The following is a 26,447-nucleotide window of genomic DNA, read 5'->3' as shown; positions in this document are numbered from 1 at the left end:
CTATTTTTTTTGTGATTTGTGTTTTCTAGGTGAGTTACCCCAGAATTGCAAGGAGGTAAAAAGACTCAAAGGTGCCAGTGAAGATGGTGAATATTTCCTGATCATTAGAGGAAAGCTTCTGAAGGTGAATGTCAGATACCAGGCATTATTTCAAGAATATTTTCAGAGTGAGTGATCACTGCTCTCATCATCTCATTTCTGAGCCACTCTTCACAGGTTATTTCTGGTCTTTCAGATATTCTGTGCAGGGATGCACTCTGACCACCCCAAAGAATACGTGACACTGGTGCATGGAGACTCTGAGAATTTCTCCGAGGTTTATGGGCACAGGTAGGAGAGCCAGGCTCAGAAGACCCCAGAGGCCTGGAGATCCCTGCAAATGCTTTTCCATCTTTACCAGAACATTCTCTCTATAATTTAGGTTACACAACCCAACGGAATGTCCCTACAACGGGAGCCGACGCGATGACTGCCAATGTCGGAAGGATTACACGGCAGCTGGATTTTCCAGTTTTCAGAAAATCAGAATAGACCTGACCAGTATGCAGATAATAAGTAAGTTAGTGAGGTGTCCTGTGGGAACGTGTGCATTTTTCTCTCCATTCAGACAGCAAGCATGTCTTGCGTGTTGGCTGGCAGGGAGGTGCTGAGGGTATGGAGAGGAAGAAGACTGGGAGCTGACAGTGCAATATGGACAATCCTGAGCAGAGTTTGTCCTTTTTGTTTGATGCTGTGGCCCCAGTGCCTGGAGAGTGGCTGGCATAAGGCAGGTGCTCTCTCTTATTTGTAGTGAATGAATTAAATGAATGAATGAAGTACATAAAGTACATGGAAGAAGCACCATCGAAATGTGGGAGGTGCTCTCTCTGATTTGTAATGTATGAATTGAATGAATGAATGGAGTAGATGAAAGCACATGAAAGAAGCACCATCGAAATGTGAAAGGTCAGGGCAGCATTCCAGAAAAATGTGACATCGAAATGGAGACCTCAAGGTCAAGTTAAGGTTGGTCAGGCACGGGGTCAGTGTAGGGAAGGCAGAGGTGGTAGCAGAAGTATTCAAGGTAGAATAAACAGCAGATACACAACCCCAGAGCTAAGAAATTCATGGCAACATTCACCACCCCCCACCCCAGCTTTCAGCAGCACAGTGTACATGCTTACATGGGCGTAAAACTAATTTTATCCAGTTGTCAATTTGCAGAAGAAAAATGGAACACAGAATTACCTTTTCTAAACTAGCCTGTGCGTGGGCTGATTTCATACTCTCGCCAACACTGCATCTCTGTTGGGGACATTAATCATAGGAGTGGTTAAGGACAGCCAAAATACCTCAACATGTTCCCTTGAATAAAGGAAAAACAGAAATAATAATTAATTTTTCCTCATTAACATTATACCCATAGTATTGCTTTGCTTTTCCTTTCAGATCGTTTAAACGTGATTTGTACCAAGATACTTTAAATTTCCTTCAACTAGACTGATAAGGGTCTGCAGTTTCTCCACTTGGAAAAACCTCAGCTCAGACCCAAGGGTTCTACATGCTGAAGCAGGCAAGGGCCCCTTTCCTTGCAGAATGGAGCACTGGGATTTCCCTCTCTCCAAAGTGTAGTGAACTGTAGAAAGATTAAGGCCATTCCTGAAAGACGAGGCAGAAAGATGAAACCTGCCTCTGGCCTCCAGTCTCCCTGGCAGACAGCTTTTGCAGGATTCTCAGTTTAACTCCTCCCTTTCCATGTGCAGAGCTCACCTCAGGAGCTACAATAGGGGTTAACAACATGCACTTAGGGTTGGCCTTGTATTTGTTGGCTCTTTAAAAAATAAAAAATCATAGGCTAGCCCCGAACTTGAGAAACTGCCATTAATAATTTCAAGATGGGGTTCTAATTGCTCCACATGTTGGCAATAATAGTGCCTAGGCCATGGGAGGACAGAGGAAACCTCAGGGAATTGCTCCTAAGTAGCTGGAAATGCTTGCTTTCTGGCTTATTTCCCCCTGGCCTGAAGCCTGCGATGCAGGATAACAGGAGGTTCTCAACCAGCCAATTACACTACATTTAAGTGAGGTGATTCACGTATTTATTTATGTAGGAATCAATTCCAAAGTCATTTGAAACCCCCTTTTTGACTTCCATACTTGGGGGAGACAGACAGGCAGGGCTGATGAAGTCCGGGGAACGAAGCTCTCAGAACCACAGATATAATGAGGAAAAAGCAAGTGAGCATCTGGATCCATTTGCTCACTAATACTTCATATTGCTCCTTTCTCTCCCATTCCCTCTTCTTCTTCTTCCCTTCTGTCTCCTTGTTAATGTCCTGTTCCTTCCTTGCCTTTCTCCCACTCTTACCCTCCCTTGCCCTTAACCCCTTCTCCACCCCATAGCCACTGACTTACTGTTTGCAAGGACAAGCGAAGGACATCCTGTCCCTTTTGCCACAGCCGGAGACTGCTACAGCGCTGCCAAGTGCCCACAGGTATGTCCTTGGTGCCTTCCCCCTTGCCAGGGATTCACCTCTCACCTCCCCCAGGGACACCCTCATTTGCATCTGTTCCTGGGAATGTGATTAGAACAGTTGCTCTGGAGGGCAGTTTGGCCACATCTATCAAGAGCCTCACAAATGCTCTAGAGTCTAATCTCATAATTCAGCTCCTGAAAGTGGGTCCTAAGGAAATGATGGCAGCTGCATGCCTAACTTCTGCATTCAACAAAATGCAACAACTTAGAAACAAATTAGATTTCGGGTGGCAAGGGCTTGGTTAAACAAATTATGATGGTTAAAAAAATGAATATTGTACAGTCAGCAGAGTGCTAGAAAATATTTAATGACTGACTCTTCCAAAAAAAAAAAAAAGGCCCTATTTTGTAACATTTGTCAATTGCCATGGTGTAAATATTCTCCCTGTAGTTGATTTCAAGCTGTCACCATTATGTCACTAAATGGAGGGCTAGGAAGCATGCAGACAATTGACTCTCAAAAGCCAGTTCAAGTGAGTGCCATTTATGAATCTGAATATTGCATGATATATAAAAACACTATGAGATTAGACAGAAAAAAAACAAGATACAAAACAGTACATGCAATATGGTCCCATGTGTATTTTCTTTTAACATATAAATAGAGAAAAAGTCTGCAAGAACTTTTTCAAAATTTTAGAAGGGTATATTGGTAAGTTTAACTTTGCCAGGTTTCCTAAGTTTTTCAAAATAAGCATGAAACCAATTTTTTTTAAAGAAATAAATGTTGGACCTAGAGATCTCAAAATTTTCAGCGCTTACCTGGGTTTCCTTTGATTCCTTAATAGTAGTCAGAAATGGCTCTAGAATCATCTTTGCGACCAATCAGCGGACATTTCTTGAATGCTCACTTTGTGCCCGGCACCATCCTTTTCACTGGAGACTCACAAACATTCATCCCTTGAGGAATGTATAGCCTATTGGAGAGCATAACAATGAATACCAATGAGATAATAATATATTCTAGAAATCCTCCAGGACCAAGGCTTGGGGCTCTGTGGATGTCATTGACTCAACCTGTTACCCCTTCTTCAGATCTACAAAGTTTGCAATGTTCTGACCAGAAGTGCAAAGTCATCATCTTCTGCTGGATGGCTTTTCAGCAGAGCCGCTCAGCAGCAATCTTTCTGCCCATTCTGTGATTCTACACTTCCTTGCCTAAGAAAGGCGCGGCAAGTTTTAACTTGCCTTTTGAAACATGCTGTCATAATCAGCCCAGGCTAATTTTGCAAAGCAGGCGTTGGTCCTTGCAAGAAGCTTCTGCTCTTGGAAGGCAGGACAAACAATGAATTCAGTGATTCTGGACAGGAGAGCTTGGCCAGTTTGCTCTTCAGTTTGAAGGAGGTCTTCACAAAGCTGTCGTTAAACTCTGTCAAGAGTTTCTCACTTTGCCAGTGAGACTTCAAAAGTCTGAAGACTGGGACTCCGTGATACATTCAGAATCCCAAGCCCTGTCTCCATAGGATGGATTTACCTCTAACTACAGAGAACGTCCAAAGACAAACACATCTGAATGTTCTTTTAACGAAGTGTTTTTTCAGCCTAAAGCTTTAGAAGAGGGTTGCTAAACATTTTAGAGAAGTGGAGAGGAAGCTCTCAGGGGAAAAAGAAAATAAACAAAGGACATAATGGTAAAAAGAGCCTTTCTTCCATTACCCAGGAATCGAAAACTTTTGAAGTGCAGTTTTTTTTAGGGCAATTGATGGCTTCAAAAACCCCATTGGTATCTGTTTCATTTTAGTGGCTAATAGATTGGCCCTGTCCTGCCTTTTTCAAATGTCTCAGGATTTTCCTGTTTCTATATGCACATCCTTTGGGAAGCTTAAGTAAATAAAAAGTAATTTGCATTCATTTATTTTAATAATTCAGAGACAAATGAACTGATTGATTTGCTAAATCCTGACGATGAAGCAGTTCCTAAATGGGAACACCTAAAGCTTGTGAGAGGCTAATTTGTATTTTTTCCCAGCTCATTCTTCAAACCATATTGTGTACTTTTAGAATTCAACTCCTTAGACATGTGTCGAGCACCAGCTATACTGATGCAAGACATGAGTTTTTCAAATCAGTTTTCCAGGAAAAGGTTTGTGGAAAGCATGATGGTGCAGACTGCTTCAGACTGGATGGTTCAGCCTTTGCCCTAGTGATTGCACAGAAATCAAAGCCGAATGATGCTGTGTTTCAGAATTTGTCTTTTACCTCATTGACCACTATTGCTTTGTGTATGCATTTATTAATAAGAGTGGGTTCCCCAACAGCCCTCACCTCAAAACATACCCAGAATGTTTCTTATCCTAATGACAGTAGATGTGACACTGTTATTCTTGATGGTATTAATAGGTAGCATTTATTATGCATTTATGCATTAGTCAGTGTATTCAGCATTGTCTACTCAGTGTAGCATTTAAATATATATATATATATATATACTTAATATATTTAAAAATCACCACAATATTCTAAGAGAATTCCTTCTTTATAAAGAGGAGAGTGAGGAGTAGAAATTGGGACGATGCGCCCAAACCTACACAGCTGCCTCTCAGTAGAGTCTGGATTTGATCCTAAGTGTATCTGAATTCATATCCATGATAGTAGAAGTGTCTTTCTGATTCTGTTTTCAGGCAAAATTTCTGCAATGTTTGCTCTTGTACTACAGAGAACAGGATTCCCCTTCGGTCGAAGCACATCTTTTGCAAACCTTTAGGGACCATCTAGTACACGTATAACTCTTAATCACTATTCTTTAGAATCAGCAACAGGAGGTAGGAGTTACAACATGTGTGCCCTTTAGACCCGGAAGATAAGGACTTTAAGGGCAAAGATGTACCAGAGCAGAGCCAGAAAGAACATTAGGTCTTTACTTCTCTGGTGGAACTCAACTTTTAGAGTGTGAATAATCAGCTAGGACATTTACTGAAAATGTTTAGATCCCTAAACTGGAAAAGGCAAAAGGAGAATGAGGAGGATGATCTCCTGTTGCTTCTAGGTTCATCAACCCCTCTGGGAACCTTGTAGACATGTATATTGAGCATGCTCAGACACTGGATGCCCAGATCAGCTGGGGGATTGTCCAGAAAGAAGCTAGGTCAGCAGCCTGGACCTCCTGAGAACTTCAGTGCCAAAGGAGATCAAGTCTCCTTTCTCCTGCATTACAGGTGGGACGGGCAGTCTGAGTGGGAAGTAGAATGGAGGAAGAAAAGAGGGGCATTATGAATTATGCCCAGGCCATCCTAGTGCCAAGAATGCCCCTCTTGGGGACCCACTCCTGGGGGCAGGAATTGTAGTAAGATAAGAAAATGGGGTCCCAGGCACAGTGGCTTACACCAGTAATCCCAGCACTTTGGGAGGGTGAGGCAGGTTGGATCACTTGAAGTCAAGACCAGCTCGGCCAACATGGTGAAACTTTGTCTCTACCAGAGAAAAAATTAGCTGGGTGTGGTTGTGCACACCTGTAGTCCCAGCTACTCAGAAGGCTGAGGTAGCAGAATCGCTTGAACCCGGGAGGCAGAGGTTGCAGTGAGCCAAGATCGCAACACTGTACTCCAGCCTGGGTGACAGGGTGAGACTCTGTCTTAAAAAAAAAAAAAAGAAAGAAAGAAAAAGAAAAGAAAGAAAATGGCCAATGAAATCATGCAACACACAGAATTCAGTGTCTGAGGCTTCAGTGCAGCTACAATCAGAAACATCTGAGCATTGTGACCACGCCACACAGTAGCCATAAACCTCCGTATTGTCATAAAAATAATGTCCTCTGCATATATATATACACATATATATGTGTACATATATATATATGTACACATATATATATATGTATATATATACATATATATATGTGTACACATATATATATGTATATATATACATATATATATATGTGTACATATATATATATATATGTATATATATATATATGTATTTGAGATGGAATTTCACCATGTCACCGAGGCTGGAGTCCAGTGGCACAATCTCTGCTCACTTCAATCTCCACCTTCTGGGCTCAAGCGATTCTCCTGCCTCAGTCTCCTTAGCAGCTGGGACTACAGACACTCACCACCGTGCCCAGCTAATTTTTGTATTTAGTAGAGGGGTTTCACCATGTTGGGCCAGGGTGGTCTCAAACTCCCGATATCAGGTGATCCACCCACCTTGACCTCCCAAAGTGCTAGGATTACAGCACTTTGCACTGCACCTGGCCCCAAAATATTTTTTAAATATCACCTGCTCTCTGCCAGGTAATGAGTGACATGCATTGTGCCTTCTGTCTAATCACCTCCTATTCACAGGTTAAGTCTTACTAATCCATTTTACAAATAGGTACCTTGCCTGAGATCACACTGAAAGTAAAGAGGGGAGCAAGATTCTAGGGTGAATCCACCCTTTGTACACGTTTTCTCAGCCTCAGCACTGTTGACATTCCCGGCTGGAGAATTCTCTGTTGTGGACTACCCTGCGCATCACAGCAATGTCCTTGGTCTCTACCCACCAGATGCTAATAGCAACAGCACTCCCTGTCCCCCACAGTTGTGACAAAAATGTTTCCAGACATCGCCAGATTTCTCCTCAGGTCAAAATCGTCCCCTGTTGAGAACCACTGATTTAGTCCAAACTAAGCCCTCTAGTCACCCCTATCTTGTGGAATCCAGTGCTCCCGGGGTGTTTATAAACTCTTGTTAGTCAATATTTATGGAACTGGCACTGAGAGACCTCGAAGCTACACTGAGCCCTGGAAATCTTAATTGAGGAGCTAGGATATAATATTTAAGTGACACGTCATATGTTACAAACCATAGCTGATTCAATAAACGAAGCAATACTAAACCCCTGCTCTCAATAAGCTTACTGTTATATTGGAGAGATCACACAAATACTTAGAAAACAGTTTGAAAATGTAAGACAGATGCCTTCTCTTTGCATGTCTACTAAGTGCCAGCCATATGCTATGTGGCTGTTTTCATTTAGTCCTCTGTACGGTGCTCTGAGGGGAGAGAGTGTTAGTACCTTCCATTTTACAGATGAACAAACTGGGGTTCCAAGATGTGAAAAGCAATCTGGCCAGGATTTAATCACAGGTGAAAGAACTTTATTTACAAGCGGGTCTGACCAGCTGTGAGCGCCTCCTTGCCTCCCTTCTTGCCTTATAAAAGACTGTTTTGACAAAGTACTAGCTCGTCAGGTTCAGAGAGAAAGCAATCAGGAGTGTTCATGTGGAAAATGTTTAGCTCTGAAACTGCTCATAGTGGAATAGGAAGTCTCAAGAACAAAGTATTTCAGATGCCTTTGCGAAGTCATTTTTGAAATAGAGAGGGAGAGAGACAATTGGAGGAAGTAGTTAGAGGGTCTTTCTGCTGCACCGTCTCTTTAGAAATCAATATTGAGGCACCAGAGGCCATGTTCTGCAAGGCACCCTTGGAGGGGTTTGGAAGATCCCTTACGCCTGAAGCCGCATCCCACAGGCCCAGGTGGTCTTGAGCAAGCCAACCCTGCCCTCTGCTGACCGTCCTGGGGAAAGCGCCTCTTCTTTGAAGTCCCACCCTGCTGTGCTTAGTACGCAGTGTGCTAATCACACCAGGGAGCTGAAAGCCCAGGAAGCTTGGCACCAAGATCTTGTTAGAAAAATTACACTGTGACATTTTGTTCCTGAAGGAATCTGATAATTGTGAGCAACATCAGGACTGCTGTGTTAGGGAGGCCGAATGGAGCAAGGACTTTGAAGTCAGGAGGATGTGAGTTGGACTCTTACAGTATCCTGGAAAAGTTAATCACCTCTGCTAAGCCTCAGTTTCCCTGAAAAGAAAACGTCCTTCATAGAGCTCTTTTGCGGATGATTAAGATGATGCATGAAGAATGGCTGGCCCTGAACAAACAAAGCAAAATGCCATCAATAATTAGTAGCTATCACAATTAATAACATCCTTCTGTTTTCCGAAGTACCTTTTATTGTATCACCTTTGCCTTTGCTTTTGTTGGGGCCATCACGTGGACTGAAAATCTCTTTTGTTGGCCGTGTATTCCAGGGTCGTTTCAGCATCAACCTTTATGGAACTGGCCTGTCTTTAACTGAATCTGCCAGATGGATATCACAAGGGAATTATGCTGTCTCTGATATCAAGAAGTCGCCGGTAAGGTTGGGAGATGAATTTTGATCTTTCTTTCTTACTTTTCTTTCTTTCTGTCTTTCCTTCTTTCCTTTCCTTCTCTCTCTTTCCTTTCTTTCTTTTTCTTTCCTTCCTTCTTTCTCTTCCTTCCCTCCCTCCCTCCCTCCCTCCCTCCCTCCTTCCTTCCTTCCTTCCTTCCTTCACTCCCTCCCTCCCTCCCTCCCTCCTTCCTTCCTTCCTTCCTTCTTTCGTCTTTATAACTGCAGAAGTTGTGCTGAAGTAACAAACAAATGTGCTTTCCTACTTAAGCGGTTTTACAGTGTCAGGAAGACCATTTAGGAAATAAACCCAGGGTGCAGTGTTTACATTTGATTAAAATGTGAGAGTCTTCTTCACTTCTGGTGAATTCTTCCTCGAGATATGAACCATCCAAGTAATTAGAAAAAACACCTAGCCAGGAAGGTAAAAGCAGGAAGAAACGTCTGTCGAGTATGTGGCTCAAACATCTTGCAGTTAGCCAGCTTGTGGTTCATTCTGTAAACCGAGGGGAAGTGACCTCTTCTTTTTATTTAGAAAAATTGAAATACAGATGGAGCTGGAAGACAGATAACTTATTAATTTATCTATCTGGAGAGTTAGAGATACCCCCACAGAGTCCACAATAATAATTTTTCACACTCTAAAATCTGGCTGCTCAAGGTGTGATCTGTGCAATGTGTCAGTGTCATCTCGAGGCCTGTTGGAAATGCAGGTTCTGGGGCCCAGACCCAAGTGAGTCAGAGTCTACAGCTGAACAAGGTTTCAGGTGGTGATGGGCATAGTACAGCTTGAGAAACACTGTGTTGTGTGGATGGTCCCCAACTTTCGAGGGTTCCACTTGAGTTTTCAACTTCACCATCGTTCCAAAGCAAAACACGCTCAGTAGAAACTCTATTTTGAATACCCCTACAACTCTTCTGTTTTTCACTCAGTACAGTATTCAGTAAATTAAATGAAATATTCAACACTCTATTATAAAATAGGTTTTGTGTTAGATGATTTTGTCCTGCTATATATAGGCTAATGCAGATGTTCTGAGTACATTTCAGGTAGGCTAGGCTAGACTGTAATGTTCAGAAGGTTAGATATATTAAATGCATTTTTGACTTAACGATATTTTTGACTTGCAATGTGTTTATTGAGACATAACCCCATTGTGAACTGAGGAGCACATTGACTGTGTACTGTTTCTCACCTTGGGTGTATAGTAGAATCGCCTGAGAAATTTTGAAATGCACGTGCCCAGGTCCTTCCCACACAGATGAACTGAATCGGAATCTCTGAGAGTGGGCGACCCTAGCAGAAGTAGAATTCAAAACTCCCCAGTGATTCAAATGTACAGCCATGTCAGAAACCGCTGCCACTTGACAGCCTTCCCTCTGAAGTCCTGAGAACGTGGGGCAGAAACCTGGCTCATGGAAAAATATGTCTAGGTTTACCCAAGCACGGCCGGTTTTCCCAGTCCCAGCTCAGCCAGGAGCCTTGTCTGGGGTTGCCTCAGAAATGTGGGTAAGGGAAGACAAAGAAGAGAGCTAGGAGAGTAGCGTGTTATTACAAGGCAGAACTTCCAGATAAAATACAGGACACCTGGTTAAATTAGAATTTCAAATACACAATAAGGATCTCTTAATCCTGAGTTTGAGACCAATCTGGGCAAGGTGGTAAGACCCTGGTTTTGCAAAACCTTTAAAAATTAGCTAGACATGATGGTGCTCACCTGTAATCCCAGCTACTTGGAGGCTGAGGTGGGCAGATCCCTTGAGCCCAGGATGTTGAGGGGGCAGTGAGCCATGATTGTGCCACTGCACTCCAGGCTTGACTGCAAAGTGAGACACCATCTCAAAAACCAAACAAAACAAAACATGTCCACGATGAACATTATTTACCATAAGTATGCTGTTATTACATGGGATATACTTATACTAAACATGTATATGTTGTTTATCTGAAATTCATAGTTAATCAAGCATCATATATTTTTATTTTCTAAATCTGGAAATACTATCACAAATACTTCCACTTATTCTCAAAATAAGAACGTAAAAAAAAAGTTCAACCTGCCTTTCTCACCTGAGAAAGGGGAGAAATGTCCAATTGTGACATCCCAGATTTGAAAATCTGCTCTTTTTCTAGTTGCCAGGATTAAGTAAATTTGTGTCTGTGAAAAGAACAATCTCACTCTCTCTTTTCTCCATCAAAGCCAATCAGTGACCTCAGATCTGATTGAATAGCCATATTGATTACTTGTAAAAATTAGTCATTAAATATTTTTCCTTACACTGAAAGGAATAAAGATAGCTGAGAGAGAGTGCTGAGCTTTAGAATGTGCCCTGAAATTATAATTTTCTCCCCCTCCCCCCTTCCTTCCCTCCAAAATATATACATTATGTTTCTTTTCTATGGACAAATAAAAATTGTATATTTTTATTGTGTACAACATGATGTTTTGGAATATACTGTATGTTTCAGTGACCCAGAACCAAAAAATTTGCCTGTCTAGTGCCACCGCACTGCAGCCTGGGTGATATAGTGAGACTCTGTTAAAAAATAGGGAAATAAGTAAATAAAAATGTGATTGTAGGAAACCCATCCAGGTAAACTATGTAACATAAAGTATGATTCTATTTGTTAGCTAGTTACTATCGTTTCAGCCAGAAACTAAAAATAATTAAAGCCAGGAGCGCCACCTTATGGAAAGAATGATCACTACATCGGCTGTTCCCCAAGGCTTCTGGGAGATGCATAGGCTGGAGGGAGCTGGGTATAATTGCCTGTAGGCTTTTTTTTTTTTTTTTTTTTAATATTGGTGTGCTTTGGCAGCTCAGAGTCTGAGCTTAAAATTAATCTCCAGGGTTGTCAGGTACTCCTTATGAGTGTCTGGGAGCCGTAACTGAGCCCTCTCTAACTCCCGGCAATCTGGAAAAACACTGCTTTATGCCTGATTTCCCCTGTGTGGTTCACAGAAAAACATCTCTTAGCGATGATTCCTGAAAACAGGCTTCCACCACCCAACACATTTGGGAGCAAATGCTAGTATGTTGTATGTCCTTCCTGAAGAGTCACAGTAAGCATTAGCTTGTGAGGGGGAATGAAGCATACAGGAAAGAAACTTGTGTGACTTTATTTGAACCAGCATTCCTCTAAAGCAGTGGTTCTCAAACTTGCAAGTACATCACCATCACCTGCAGGACTTGTTAAAACACAAGCAGGTGGCCAGATGCGGTGGCTTGTGCCCAGAATCCCAGCACTTTGAAAGGCTGAGGCAGGAGGATTGCTTGAGCCCAGGAATTCAAGATCAGCTTGGGCAACATAGGAAGAACCAATCTCTACAGAAAAAAAAAAGAAAAAATTAAAAAGCTGGGTGTGGTGGTAGGCACCTGTAGTCTTAACTACTCCGGAGGCTGAGCTCAGGAGGCTCCTGGGTGGTCGAGGCTGCATTGAGCCATAAATGCACCACTGTACTCCAGCCTAGGCAAAAGAGTGAGATCTCATCTCAGAACAAAACAAAACAGACCCACCATGGGATCAGCCTGAGGAGAGTCCAGAAATTGACATCTGTAACCATTTCCCAGATGATGCTGATGCCCCTGATCTAGGGTCACAGTCTGAGAACTTCTAACCTAAATGAAGCCAACCACAAAACCTTATTTTCAAAGTTACAGCTTTTAATTTCCCCAAATAACCAGGGTTCCATGAAACACACTTCAGGAATTGTGCCATATCCTGTTCCCACTCGATACCTACTATGATCTGGCCCCCGAGGGCCTGTGTCCCAGTCTCCTCTGGGATGCTCAGACCCTGGCCAGTTATAATACTCTCTTTTCCAAATAGCCCTGTTTCAGCTTTCAAATAATCATTCCTCACTTTCTTTTGCTTTTCCGTTGGTAGCTACAGAGGGAAAAAACACAATGAAAACCTCAATTTTCCAAACCTCCTTGGCAAAGAAATGTTTTCCCTGAGCAAAACTAAAGGAGAGCTGTAGTCAGTCAGGGTCAAACTAGATCTCCAGCACCTTGAAGAACAGCAATGCTGTCTCACTTTCAAGGACAGAACTGGTCAAAATCAGTCTCATCATCAGGTTCACTGTTGACTCCCTTGTGAGCAATGGAGAGCACTCTTTCTCTGGTTTTATCCTAATTATAGTTAAAATAACTACTATTTATTAGGCAGCTTACATGCATTAAATCTGCATCTTCCTCCCAGCTGTGCCATCACCAGGAGATTGGGACAACAAAGTGAGAATAAGGCCAAATTCTTGGTAGGGTAAGTGGAGCAGGTGATGGAATCAGCCTCTCCAGCCTGTGGCAGGCTCAGCCCTTGGTGCAAACCATCGGTGGCTGCAGAGCACAGAGGTGAAGCACTTGGACTCTGAAATCTGATTGCCAGAGTCTGTGCCCACTGGCTCTGCCATTTTGGGCAAGTTATTTAACTTCTGGGAAAATAGGAGAGGAAAGAAGAGAACTGTTTGTTCATCTGTAAATTGGGGACTGGAGTAGCCCTTTCTCACTGGGTTCTTGTGACTCTTAAATGAAATAAAAATGTAAAGCTGCTGGTATCCTACTATGCAAATAGCAGGAGCATTAAGTATTAGCTATTAGTGTTTTAAAGTTTTCATGGCTCTGAGGCTTGCCATATTGTTTCAGAAGTTGGCCAAGGTGACTAAGGAAGGGAGCTTGCTTGAGACAGCTGGTGGGAAAGGCATGGAACTGAAGGGTAAGCCCAAGCTGAGCCTGTTCACATGGCCACCACCTGACCCCAGAAATGAGTCGTGTGGGGCACCGCTTGGATAGGGGTGGACTTCTGGGCAAATGCTTTGGTTGCACGAGCTCAGCTAGGGGTCTAGTAAGTTTCTCCCCACTCACAGCTTAGATTGCTGCATGAGAGACACCCAGACAGAAAGGAGACCATGGTTTAGAGGTGAGGTCTGAGAGAAAATGTCAGAATTTCAAGTTTCTCTGCAAGCGACAGTATATACCCTCAGCTCTACAACGTGTCAGGATTCCTCTGCGTCTCCCCATGCCCATCCTTAGAGCTTCCCATTTTGGTCTCCTCCAGGTAGAAGATTCTGGAACATGCCTTCAGAGACAGGCAGCATGAAGGGATGATCATGTCCTGGCTGGGTGTGAGAGGTGCTTACAGGGCTTTGCAGGGTCGGGGAATGACTAGGGTCAGTGTTCTAAGGGACATGGTCTAACCGGCATTCCTGTGCTAGAAAAAGACGGTAAATCAAATAATTGCTTTTCAATTAAAAAATTAATGGAAGTTTTATTACCATAGAGGAGACGGACTCAGTTCCTAATGTTCAGTTCACTTGCAAACAATGGAGTTCAAATATCTGAAATAAACACACGTGTGAACACACACATATGCTCAGTGCCATCCACTCTCATGTATCAATTTGGGCTGCCTCCAAACTTGCAGTTAACTTATGAAAATCCAACTATCCACCAAGTGTACAACTCATACCACAGACCAGTAGAGTAAAATGCTGTACATTTACATTTTACATAGTGTAATTTTTATTCTGTATGTTCCTATAGAAACTAGACATTTATACATATGTTCATATATAGCAAGTGTTCAGGCCTATATTCAGAAAAAAAAACAACCTATATGCTATGTTTTATAAGCAATTAAGGAGATAGTAGGAATGGTGTAAACCTAGTACTGGATTTTTTTTAAATTTTATAATTTTATAATTACCCGAACTTTTACTCATTCCCTGAAAACAGGCCATGATGGACATTTACACATTAAAAATATCTTTATAATAATAGCAGTTAGTCTTTATTGAGCACGTATATTAGGCCAAGTACTATGCTAAGCACATTATATGCCTTATCTCATTTACAGCAAACCTGTGATGGAGGGACTATTATTATCCCTATTTTACAGATGAACCAGGAACTGAGGCTTAAAGAGATTGTTAAAGATACAGTACAAGCTCCAGGCAGTCCAGTTCAGGTTATCTTCTCTGCTGGGTCAGAAGAGTTTGAGTAAAGCATAAATTGTGATGATACAGAAGACATTCTTAGCCTGCCTGTAAAAGCCCCTGGCCCTATACTTAACGCCTGGTGAGAAAGTTCTTCACTGGAGGCCAGTTAGTCTGGCATCAAATCCAGTTGCTGGTGGCATGGGCCAGCTCCAGAACTACCACAGGCCCCTAAAACGAAGACCAGGCGGGAGGATAGAAATAACTCTCCCAACTCAGTTCCATTCATCAGCAAATGCATGCAAATTTTTAAAAATAAAGAGAAAACATTTTGTCCTGTTATATTAAACTGGCACTAGTTTTTATTTATTTTTATTTTTATTGATATATCATAGTTGTACGTAGTTTTGGTTATACATGTGATATTTTGATTCATGTATGCAAAGCGTAATGATCAAATCAGGGTAGCTGGGATACCCAAGACCTCAAACATTTATCTGCTCTTTGAGTTGGGAACATTACAATTCTTCTCTTCTAGCTATTTTGAAACATATACTTAATTATTGTTAACTATCTATATTAAATATGTTATTTATAATATATTAGTATACTAGATATATTTTATTATAATACATAGTATAATATGTATAAGATTATCATAATACATTATACTATATATTTTATGTATGAATATATAAAAATTTATATATAAATTTTATACATAAATGATATATAAATGGTTATAATAAATGGTTAAATGTAGTTTTTCTACTGTAGTATCAAATATTATAACTTACTTCTTCTCATTGCATTTTTGTACTCATCTTTTTTTCAAATGAGATTATACATTGTTTTCAAGAACGTTTCTTAGTTCAGCTGTATGAAGCAGATCTTCATGACTTTTGACCTAGTTCTGAGAATGTAACCAAAAAAGATCCTAAAATGTAGGGACACGTATGTTCATCATAGTATTATTTCCAGAAGTGGAAGATATGAAATATTGTGCAGGAGCAGAGGGTGGAGGGGTCGAATTATGTGACATGGTAATTATACACAATGGAATATGAGGTCACAATTAAACAAGGACTTCTTCATAGCATAGTAAAGCGTAAGGGGAACTGATTAGCAGGGCATTCTTAACTGCAGTTCCAAAAGAAGAATTCGGCTTCAGCCTTTTATTCATTCATTCATTTATTTAACAAATGTGTATTTTGTATCATTATGAGCCACACATGGTGGTAGGTTCTGGATACTCCCAGGTTTTAACAGGATACTGGTTTTGTCATAATGTTGCTGACATTCCAGTAGGTTGATAAATGTTAAAGGAAGAATTACCCAATTATAGGGTGCTTTGCAGCAGATAACCAGGTCAGGAAGGTTTCTCAGAGGAAATGGCCTTTGAACTGAGTTCTGAAGAATTTATCAGGCCAAAGTTGGGGTGGTTCAGTATGCACAGAGAAGGAGAGAGAGGAGAGTTCCAATCAGAGAGAATGGCATGTGCCAAGGCCTTGTAATGTAAGGAGCATGTCAGAAGAACAACCCAAAGAAATTCATGTGTTGAGTAGAGAATGGTACTAGATGAATCTGCAGGGGCAAAGACAGACTCTAAGGAGTGCAGGTCTTTAAGATTTGCCATACTTTGTCTGCAAAGTGCCAGATGGTAAAGATTTAAGTCTTGAAGGGCCAAGAAGCAAATCAATGATATTATATGTGTATTTGTATGTCAAGAGAGAAAACAAATTTGCACAAAATTTTTATTGGTTAAATTCAAAATACAATCATAAGAATTGAGTGTAACTTTTTGTAATACAGATCACCTGAGGAGATGAATGGGATATTGGGGGAGGAAAATATTTTGCTTAATCAATGTTCTCTATTATCAAAATTGATTGTAAATGTTTATGTATTAATGCTGACCTGAAAAGAGATATTACATATTTCATCTTTCTAAATGCCTTTCTACATGTATTAATATTGCCAAATACTGGTATCTGTCCATAACCATATAATGTTAATTAAGCATATTCATGGTTTGGAGGGCGTGCATAGAATTCTGTTAGAGTTTTCTCTTGATATTTGCCTTTTAGCATGTCACTACTTTGTGTATTAATCACTTACAGTTGAAAATGAGATGGAAGCTCGTTAGTTGCTAGTAAAATGGATTTTGACATATAAAGATTTCCTTTGCATTTATATCAAAGTCTGAAAAACAGTGCTGGCACTGCAGTTTAAGCTCAGAAAATATATTCACTGTAAATGTGTGTGTAATAGAGCAGTCATTTCCTGTTTTAACTTTTGACAGCATGGGAAGTGTACAAAACAGTCTAACATTACTTGTGATCCAAACACTGTTGTCAATGAAATTACTTTACCACAGTATAAGTTTTGCCTGTAAGTGCAATTTTGCCTTGTAATTTTAGGTTCAATTCATTAAGAAACATGATCAGCTCTGAAGTAAAAGCTAATATTCAGAGACATTAAGTGTTGAATTACAGTGACTGAGAGCAATTCAAATTCAAAAAATTGTCATCTTGACCCTGAGCTCAAAAATCAAAATAAAACTTTACCACTTGTAAGCCATCAAATTGCTGTGTAGTAGGACAAGTCAAGGTCAGACTACACAGCAATTTGCTGGCTTACAAGTAGTAAAGTAAGCCATCAGTTCTGACAAAAAAATTTCACAGATGATGGGTAAGTCCACGATAAAAAACAAAGTTCATGATTGACACTACTAATTCTATAGCACTTGATAGGTCAAATATTTTCTGCAAAGTACTCGCAAATGAATAATACAGTGAATAATCGTTGGCTTTAAACACTGAACAGCTGCACAAACTTTGTAAATTTGTCCAACTAAAGCTTTTTATGCTCCATGCATATTTCTACTACCATCAGTTGTGAACACATCTTACCAGATTCCACTTCAGTTGATCTGCAGGTCTTTCTCATCCTTTTGAAATATTCTCATCTGTACTTGTTTCACAAACTATTCCACTGTTCCACTAGTTCCACTAGACTATTCATAGAGACTAAATCTTTAGACACTTTAGACTGGGCATTTTCTCCTCAAAGAAATGATAACACCTGAATAACATCAGTAATATGTGTTGACTCATCAAAAGCCAGTGAAAACCACTCAAAATAATCTGGCTTATTTTTTAATTGTCTATAGCAATAGTCCTTGCCAAAAGGGTAGTTAAGTTTATTTTCTCTGGACACATTTCTTCTGATGTTGCAGTTAAACAGGATTTAATGAACTCACAATTAGCAAATTGTTTTTCTTGCTTGGCTAACAAATGAGCAACTTGGAAACTTATTTTATTTATTTTTATTTTTTATTGAGGGATCATGCTATGGTGAGATATTCCATTTTAAATTTTTGAAATTTTTGACTATGCTTTCCTGTGAGTTGGGAATATTGTGATGAGTATTTAGGTTGGTGATGGTATATATGGTATTCTTTTAGCACAGCCATAGTGTCGTTTCATAATCACAATACTTCATCATCTAAATTTGATAACAAGATAATCCACATGCCATTATACCTTAAAAGTGTAACATTCAAAGTCCATGTTTCTCTTGTTTTCTTGATTTGTCATAATGATATACACTGGTAATAATCACATAAAGTATAATGATCTAGCAATATACATGGCACTGAAAACAGTCTCACATTAAAACAATGTCACTATGATTTGTTCTGCACCAAGAAGCAGTATGAAGCTGAGACTCAGTTCTGTTTTTACAGCATGAAAGCAGCTACAGACGTCAGGTAAATAAATGAATGTGGCTATGTTCCAATAAAACTTTATTAATAGACACTGAAATTTGAATTTCATATGATTTTATGTGTCAAGAAATATTATTGTTAGTTTACTTTTTCTCAATTATTTAAAAATATAAAAATCATCCTTAGCTTCAAGCCATACAAAAACAGTTGGTGGGCTGGATTTGACTCACAGGCTGAAGTTTGCCAGCCCCTGTTTTGGACCATGGTGAGTATGGTGGGCTTCACATCAGTTCAGAAGGCCCACTTGTGATGTGTATATGAATATTTTCCCAAAAATCTAGTGCAGGCCCTGAAAACATTAACCAAGCAGGTAGCCTAAGATGATGCATCTCCTTGCAGGATGGTACCCGAGTCATAGGGAAATGCGGTGGTTACTGTGGGAAATGCACTCCATCCTCTGGTACTGGCCTGGAGGTTCGAGTTTTATAGCTAAGGTAAGTAGTCTGTCTGTCTTTTACTTTTTATGCAGCATAGATGAGCAAATGTGGGTGGATCAGGCAGGGTTATAGTTAAGCATCTTGAAGCTGACCCAATACTGTTCTACCTTTTTATCTTATGCTCCTCTGTTCTCACATGACTGGAGCCATCAGTTCTCTGCCATTAGACATGGGTTTCCCTCTGCAGAGCTGGCCTTTTTATCTATTTACTTTGAAATTTTAGATTCAGGAGGTACACGTGCAAATTTGTTACACTGATATATTGTTTTGAGTTGTAGGCAGCAAACTATACCTTTTAACAAAGTCCACAGGAGTCATGCATCTTAAAGTTCAGCAATCCCCGACCTAAGTACGTAATACCAGAAAGTGATTCTTCTGCTGAGTAAGGGACTGAATTGGTCACTCTTTTTATCATCCCAGTGCCTTCAGCTACAAGGGATGAGCTCAACCAATTCTTGTGACCCTCCTGCATCTTCCCTCAAGCTTCCAGTAGCCCATGACCATGTAAGGCTCTTGAACATCCTGATACAAGAGTGCCTATTTGACATTTAGGATTATTTCTGTTGCAAGGAGCTAAGGAAATTTATTGTCTTAAGTAAATGAGGTATCCAAGAAATATGCTAGCTTCAGGCATGGCTAGATCCAGAAGTTCAAATAGTCATCAGTGTTCTTTCTTTCTTCATTAATCAGCAATGATTGCCTCTTAAATGGCTTTATTTGAGGCAGATGATCACCCCCACACCATGGTCCTGGGCAGCTCAAGGATTATATCATCCTTACAACGCATGATTCAAGTAAATACTCATCCCCTAGCATACATTCTGCAAAATAACTCTGTTTAGCTCTGGTTAGGTCACATGGTCATTTTTTAACCAATCACAGCATCCAAGGATTGGAGATCATGTACCCACCTAGAGTCAGGTGATTGACAGCTTCAGTTAGAAGACAGACAGTTTCCAAAGGACAAGAAGGCATTGTGTTACCAGGAAGGGGGAAATGGGATGGAGGCATGCAAAAGTCAGCAGGTATCCACTAGAGATCGCCATTATATATATATTTTATGTCTAAGAAGATAAGTTTTGTATATATGTTATATACAGTAAATTTATGCATGAGTACATATATACAATATTTATATATATAAACATATATTTATAGAAAAAAGACTTGAAGGAAATACCGAGATACCCACATATGAAAAGCAGTTATCTCAGGTGGGGAGATTTCAGGCTAATGGGTTTTTAAATTTTATTCTTTATTACTTCCCTGAAACTTGTATGTTTTTTACAGAAAATAAACATTACTTTTTTTTTTTGAGACGGAGTTTCGCTCTTGTTACCCAGGCTGGAGTGCAATGGCGCAATCTCGGCTCACCGCAATCTCCGCCTCCTGGGTTCAGGCAATTCTCCTGCCTCAGCCTCCCGAGCAGCTGGGATTACAGGCACGCACCACCGTGCCCAGCTAATTTTTTGTAATTTTAGTAGAGAAAGGGTTTCACCATGTTGACCAAGATGGTCTCGATCTGTTGACCTCGTGATCCACCTGCCTCAGCCTCCCAAAGTGCTGGGATTACAGGCTTGAGCAACCGCGCCCGGCCTATAAACATTACTTTTGAAATCTAGGGCCAGCTGTGGTGGTTCATGCATATAATCCCAGCACTCTGGGAGGCTAAGACAGGAGGATTTCTTGAGTCCAGGATGTTGAAACCAGCCTAGGCAACATAGTGAGACTCCCATTTCTGAAAAAAAAAAAAAAAATTAATTAGCTGGGCATGATGGTGTGCACCTGTAGACCCAGCTAGTTGGGAGGCTGAGATGGGACGATTGCTTGTCCAGGAGGTCAAGGCTGCAGTGAGCCATGGTTATGCCATTGCACTCCAGCCTGGGTGACAGAGTGAGACAGTGACTTAGAAAAAATAAAAATAAAATCCAGAGAAAATAAGTGTTAATTTTAAATTCTGTATATAAAAATGTATCAGTTGCCTATTCTTAACTTACAACTTGAGGCAGAAGGTTTATATTTTATGGTCTGTTTATTTCAGGTGCTCTGAAGAGGAAGCCATTATGGGATGAATGAAGGATAGTAATGCAATACCTCCACCTTAATTTGGGTGCATGTGTGTGTGTGTACGTGTGTGTGTGTATATGTGTATGTGAGAGACTTGTATGCTTGTGTGTGTAAATGTGTATACGTATACATATATATACATATATACACATACATATATACACATATGTGTGTATGTATATATGTGGAATATCCTAATGATGTAAAGTTTAATATTTATGTTTGAAATTATTTATTGTGATGTAATATTTTTGTACGTAAAATGATTCTATTATGACTGCCTTTGCATGTAGTACTATGACAAAGTGATCCTTCATTATCACGGTACACTATTGTTTACTTTTCATCTGTAAATGTTCTGTTTTTGCTTTTTTAAAATGAATTTTTTTAAAACAACCTACCCGTCATCAAGGTGCTATGAGAGTTATGTAAAAAGTATTTTTGTCATTTCTAGGCAAGTATCACCCAATAAGTAAGTTCATAATATCACAGATTGTACCAACTATTAACTATGTTAAATATCTATTTAGTTTCATGTGACCTCTGGGGAAAAAAATATGCTACCTTGGTGCTAATATCATATGTATTTAAATGATCTTCAGACTCAGAACTATGAACACTTTTAATTAAAGGGAGAAACAGAAGGACAATTTCCAGTGCACAGAATCACTTGGATGAAATAAGACCAGCTCTTTACCCTTATTTTTGGACATGCCTTTTTTAGAAGAGACTTGGACTTTGTCCTTATTGTTGTTAGTGTTAATATTCTTTGCTTCAGCCCACGGTGCCTTGGTCTCTCTACAATCAAATGGAGGATCCCCCAAGCAGCTTCCTTACAGAGTGACATTGGGAAAGTGAGATCCTCTCACCATTTTGCCAAGATACTCTAAAATGACATCCAAGTTTACCAGTAGCAAGACAGAGGACGCACAGAATGGGTGTGACCTTCAGCTCACTAGCACACCTGGAGAAGTTTAGAACCAGGTTCTGAATCATCAGGATTGCATTTTGCATGAAAACATTGGCTGGTGACGTGACTTCTCGTCAGGCCATGAGCCTAACACCCTGCCAGTTTTCATGGGCACTGCAGTAATGAATGTTTGTGTGAAGAAATGAACTGTGGAGTGCAAAATGCTTTGAGTCTTTCTGATTGTTCATTAATTCACTCTTTTTGTTACTTCTTTGCAAAATGGAAGTGCTGAAGCCATGGTCTTTCTGTCCTCCCAAACTGATGAAAGGAAGCCTTTGCCAACGGCACATGGAAGACACTTGGTTTGAAAAACCCTGCCCACTTCCAAAGACCAAAGAGATTAAGAAAAGCCTGGCAGTATTGTCCAGCTCCAAGCAAGCTCTAGAGTGCTCCAGGAAAATTATATTCAGTATATGAATAAGTGTTATTCTCCATTATTAATATGTTCTTAAAATATATTATGAATAAATACATCACCACACCAAAACCATTTGTGTTTTGCATAGTTTCTGGACTCTCGATCCAAGCTGAAGTAAAAATGTCTCTAATTTCCAGATTGAGAAGAAGTGAAGATTTTTTTATTTCATTGATTACAATTGCCATTCAAGAGACAGGATTGGGGGTTGTCCATAAGATCTGTGTTTTCATCATGCAAAAATCAGTTAAAGTGGTTTTTCTGGAAACTGGAAACTACCCCTCTTGGGAAATAAATGAGAAAACAAAACAAAATATTTAGATGGGATTTGAGCACTTAATTGTTCATTTTATGTGGCAGTAGTTCCTACCCTGTATGGTGTCCAGGGAAAAATGAGAGCTTTCTAAGTAAGTCTACTAAAAGCAAATTATAACCGAAAATTCACCATATGCCAGGCCTTTTACTTATATTGTTTCACCTCATCCTCACAACCATAAAATACAGCAGGTAATAGACTAGCCTTCATTTGATGGTAAGTAGACAGAGCCTTAGAGTTGTAAATTGCCTCACGTTCACACACAGTGAATAAGTGGTCGTCTCCCAAAGAATAACTCCGTTTGGCTCGGTTTGCATCAAATGACCACTTCTGGACCAATCACAGTATCAAGGGGGCTGGGGTCCTGTGCCAGTGGCTATCTAGAGTCAGGTGACCAACAGCTTCAATTAAAAAAGAGATGGTTCCCAGAAGAGAAGTTTTGTTGTTATCAGAAAAGAGGAGATGGGATGGAGACATGAAAAAAGCGGGCATCCACTCTAAATTCCCATTGTGTGTGTGTGTGTGTGTGTGTGTGTGTGTATGTGTGTGTGTGTGAACACATGCGTATGCCTGTGCACAATCTCCAAATCGCAGAGTTTACACCAAAGTCCCGTCCCTTGCCATCGCTCAGCATCATCTGAGGCCTCAGTTTTCGCCCTTCTCTAGTGTTTGCTAACTGTATGATCTTGAGCCTTAGTTTTTTTATGTGTAAAATGAGGCTATTCATAGTCCTCCCACTTACCTTCCAGGATAAAGTGTTTCTCATATCCCTTTAAGCTCTGCATCAGTGCTGGCAAAATAGCTGCCATCAAAATGTGCATCAGCAGGCTTAAGCTGACAGCAGTGAAGGCACTGGCTCTGGATCAGTTAGGGATTGTGTTCAGCAGCTAATTACAGAGATCTGACTGCAATGGCTTACATATTTAAAAGTGTATTTTAGTGTTATGTAAAAGTGTATTTCATTGTTATGTAGGAGGTGAGCAGTTTGGAACTAGCATGGCAGCTCTACAGCTTCATCAGGGACAGAGTTTATTTCTCCATCTCCTTCTCTCTTCATTCCTCCATATTTCAATATGGCTGCTAGAGCTCCAGCAATCACTCCCAAACTCCAGATGACAGGAGAAAAAAAAAAAGAGTTGGGGGAAAGATAGAAAGTGGCATAGTCTCAGTTCTCTATTGTTCTTTTAAGTAAATGTTTCAGAAACCCTACCTAACAAATTTTACTTCTGTCTCCTTAGCCAGAATCGAGTCATGTGGTTGTAGGAGTAGTGGGGAAATGAGTTTGTTTCACACAGTGTTACATTGCCATAGAAAATAAAATGAGGGATCTGTTCCCAGTAAAGAAAGCCAAATGAATCTGAAAGAGGCAATTAAAAGCCTCTGCAATAGATCAAGTGCAGTGATTGGAGAAAGTGTTGGAAGCATTTACAGAGTAAGTAAAAGATAAATGGGACCTAGAGTGGCGAACATTCTAATGGTAGGAAAAAAACAACTATAGGGAGATATAGGTGGTACAGTTAATAGGCGCCGACAACTGAGAGATTTGGGATGGGCTGTGGGAGTAAAGGAACCAGTAAGAGTTCACAGATGAGATTTTATTTTTATTGTAAATACAACCAGGGTGACAAAAAGATGAATGGATGGGTAGACAAATAGATGTCCAATCTATAAGAGTCCAGTAGTCATTTTCATTTATATATTTATATTTGTATAGCACTGCACAAATTAAACATTGTCTTTGCATTTCATTTATTTAACCAAGTAATATTTATTACATATCTACTAATTTTTAGGCACTCTCCTACGGTCTGGGTGCAGCAGTGTTTCAGTTAAAGTCAAGGCTAAGAGATAGCATGAGTTTGCTCGGGCTGCCTTTGCAGAAAACCACAGACAGGGTGGTATCAACATCGGAAATTTATTCTCTCACAGTTCTTTGGAGGCTGGAAGTCCAAGATCAAGGTGCTGTCAGGGTTGGCCTCTGAGGAGGCCTTTCTTTCTGGCTTGCAAACAGGCGTCTTCTCCCTGTCTCCTCACATTGCCTCTCCTCTTGCCTGTATGAACAGAGAAAAAGAGATTTCTCGTGTCTCTTCCTCCTCTTAACAAGGTCACCATTTCCATCAGATTCGAGTCCTGCCCTTCTGGCCTCACTTTAACCTTCATTACCTTCTTACGGGCATCTCCTAATACAGTCACATTAGGGTTAGGGCTTCAGTATAGGAATTTGGGGGTAAGGCTTGAGGACAGAATTCAGTCCACAACAGAGGCTATAACAAAGAGAACCCAAAATAAGGTAGACATTTACTTCTCTTACTTGCTTTCCAGAGGTAGCAGGCACTCTGGGCCTGGTAGGTGACAGCTCCGTAACCACAGAGGACTAAGATCCTTCTGTTTTGTATCTTGGCCATTCTCAAAGGCATTGTCCTCATATGGTTCTTCCTCACAACGTCTGCATCTATCCTGCAGGAAGGGAGCAATTGTTTGAAGGCAAGACTGGGAAGATTAAGCGTAATTTTTATTTACAACGTGTTGGCGATATTTTATTGGCATAGCCACACCTAGCTGCAAATGAGGCTGGGAAACGTACTTTCCAGCTGGCAACCACATGCCCAGCTCATGCTAAGTGGAGGTGGGCAGTCTGTTGCTATAAGGAAGAAGGGGAGAATTGTTACTGAGGAAATTTATTGCTTCTGTCACAGTGAACAAAAGCTACAAAAATCTCTTTCCCTTTGGAGCTTACATTTTGGCGGTGACAAAAGAGAGAGAAGATGAGCAAATCAACAACTAAACCACCCTACAGTTATTTTCCAGTAATAAATCTGACCATATTGTCCATGATGGCCACTCATCTACCATCATGGCATGGGATGGCATTCCCTGGGCACCAAAAGCTTCCATACCCCAGAGCTTGCCAAGACGCCATGATTCCCATTGCCTTGGCATGTTGATTTTTCTTTATGCTTCAGTTGGTACAGAAGTAATACGTAGCACACAAAATCTTGTGTGTCAGAAGGTAAAAAGTATCAGAGAGAAATAAAACAGGGAAAAGGAATTGGGAATGCCAGGTGTCATGGGGCAAGCATGTTGCTGTTTTAAATAGGGTGGTCAGAAATTGCTTGTTTACAAACTTGATGGCTGTGAGCAAAGCTGTGGGTCACCATCAAAGCCTGCTACTAACCTCAGTGGGCGTGGGAAACCACCTATCACCAATAGATGGCGGGAGAGGTCTTGCTTTGCTATGTCTGGGCCATTGCACTGATAATCTGCTTATTTTTGTTTTTAAAAAATTTTTAAATATGGAACACTTCATGAATTCATGTGTCATCCTTGCACATGGACCCCACTAATCTCCCCTGTACAACCCCAGTTTTAGTATATGTGCTGCCCAAGCAAGTGCTCTGCTCACTTTAGAGGGGATTTTGCGAAGTGTGCTTATAATCTTTAGAAGTCCTCAGCCCTAAAAAGATGATATTGCTCCCCTCGAATATGTACCTCAAAATAAAAAATAACTCCAAGGCCAGATGCAGTGGCTCAGGCTTCTAATCCAAGCTACTCTGGAGGCAAGGTAGGAGGATTGCTTGAGGCCAGGAGTTTGAGACAAGTCTGGGGAAGATAGCAAGAGCCTGTCTCTACAAACAGGTAGAACAATTAGCCAGGTATGGTGGCACATCCCTGTAGTCCTAGCTACTTGGGAGGTTAAACTAGGAGGATTGCTTGAGCTGAGGATTTGGAGGCTATAGTGAGCCATGATCATGCCATTGCATTGCAGCCTGGGTGACATAACGAGACCCCATCTTTTAAACAAGAACTCCAGACCAGGAAGTTAGTCTTTTTCCATGACTATTACTTGTTCTTTTAAATATCAAATATT

At 40.5% G+C, this 26,447-nt stretch overlaps 1 protein-coding gene and 1 non-coding gene across 10 annotated transcripts in view; one reads left to right on the top strand and one right to left on the bottom strand.

The window, feature by feature from the left end:
* ADAMTS9 (ADAM metallopeptidase with thrombospondin type 1 motif 9) overlaps positions 1-22,335 on the top strand; it is a 170,608-nt gene extending 148,273 nt beyond the window's left edge. For 6 of the 9 annotated variants that reach the window (XR_013527414.1, XR_013527413.1, XM_078351404.1 and 3 more), the window contains 7 exons: positions 30-124; positions 236-330; positions 422-555; positions 2,383-2,474; positions 8,533-8,637; positions 18,714-18,808; positions 20,853-22,335. Coding sequence is in view for 7 of the 9 variants with exons in the window: in XM_078351404.1 (XP_078207530.1) it covers positions 30-124; positions 236-330; positions 422-555; positions 2,383-2,474; positions 8,533-8,637; positions 18,714-18,803 (611 nt within the window). In the remaining 2 variants the exon portion in view is untranslated. Of the gene's footprint in view, positions 1-29; positions 125-235; positions 331-421; positions 556-2,382; positions 2,475-8,532; positions 8,638-18,713; positions 18,809-19,231; positions 20,106-20,852 lie in introns of those variants that run through there. The other 3 variants (XM_078351405.1, XM_078351403.1, XM_035276035.3) reach the window with 2 other exon arrangements.
* Positions 22,336-25,866: 3,531 nt separating this feature from the next.
* LOC118148151 (U6 spliceosomal RNA) lies at positions 25,867-25,969 on the bottom strand. The gene has a single exon (XR_004734938.1). It is a non-coding gene; the product is annotated as a U6 spliceosomal RNA (small nuclear RNA).
* Between the last annotated feature and the right edge of the window lie 478 nt (positions 25,970-26,447).

Source organism: Callithrix jacchus, chromosome 15 (assembly GCF_049354715.1).
Source record: "Callithrix jacchus isolate 240 chromosome 15, calJac240_pri, whole genome shotgun sequence".
Taxonomy (NCBI): domain Eukaryota; kingdom Metazoa; phylum Chordata; class Mammalia; order Primates; family Cebidae; genus Callithrix; species Callithrix jacchus.
This window is presented reverse-complemented; position numbering and strand designations above follow the sequence as displayed.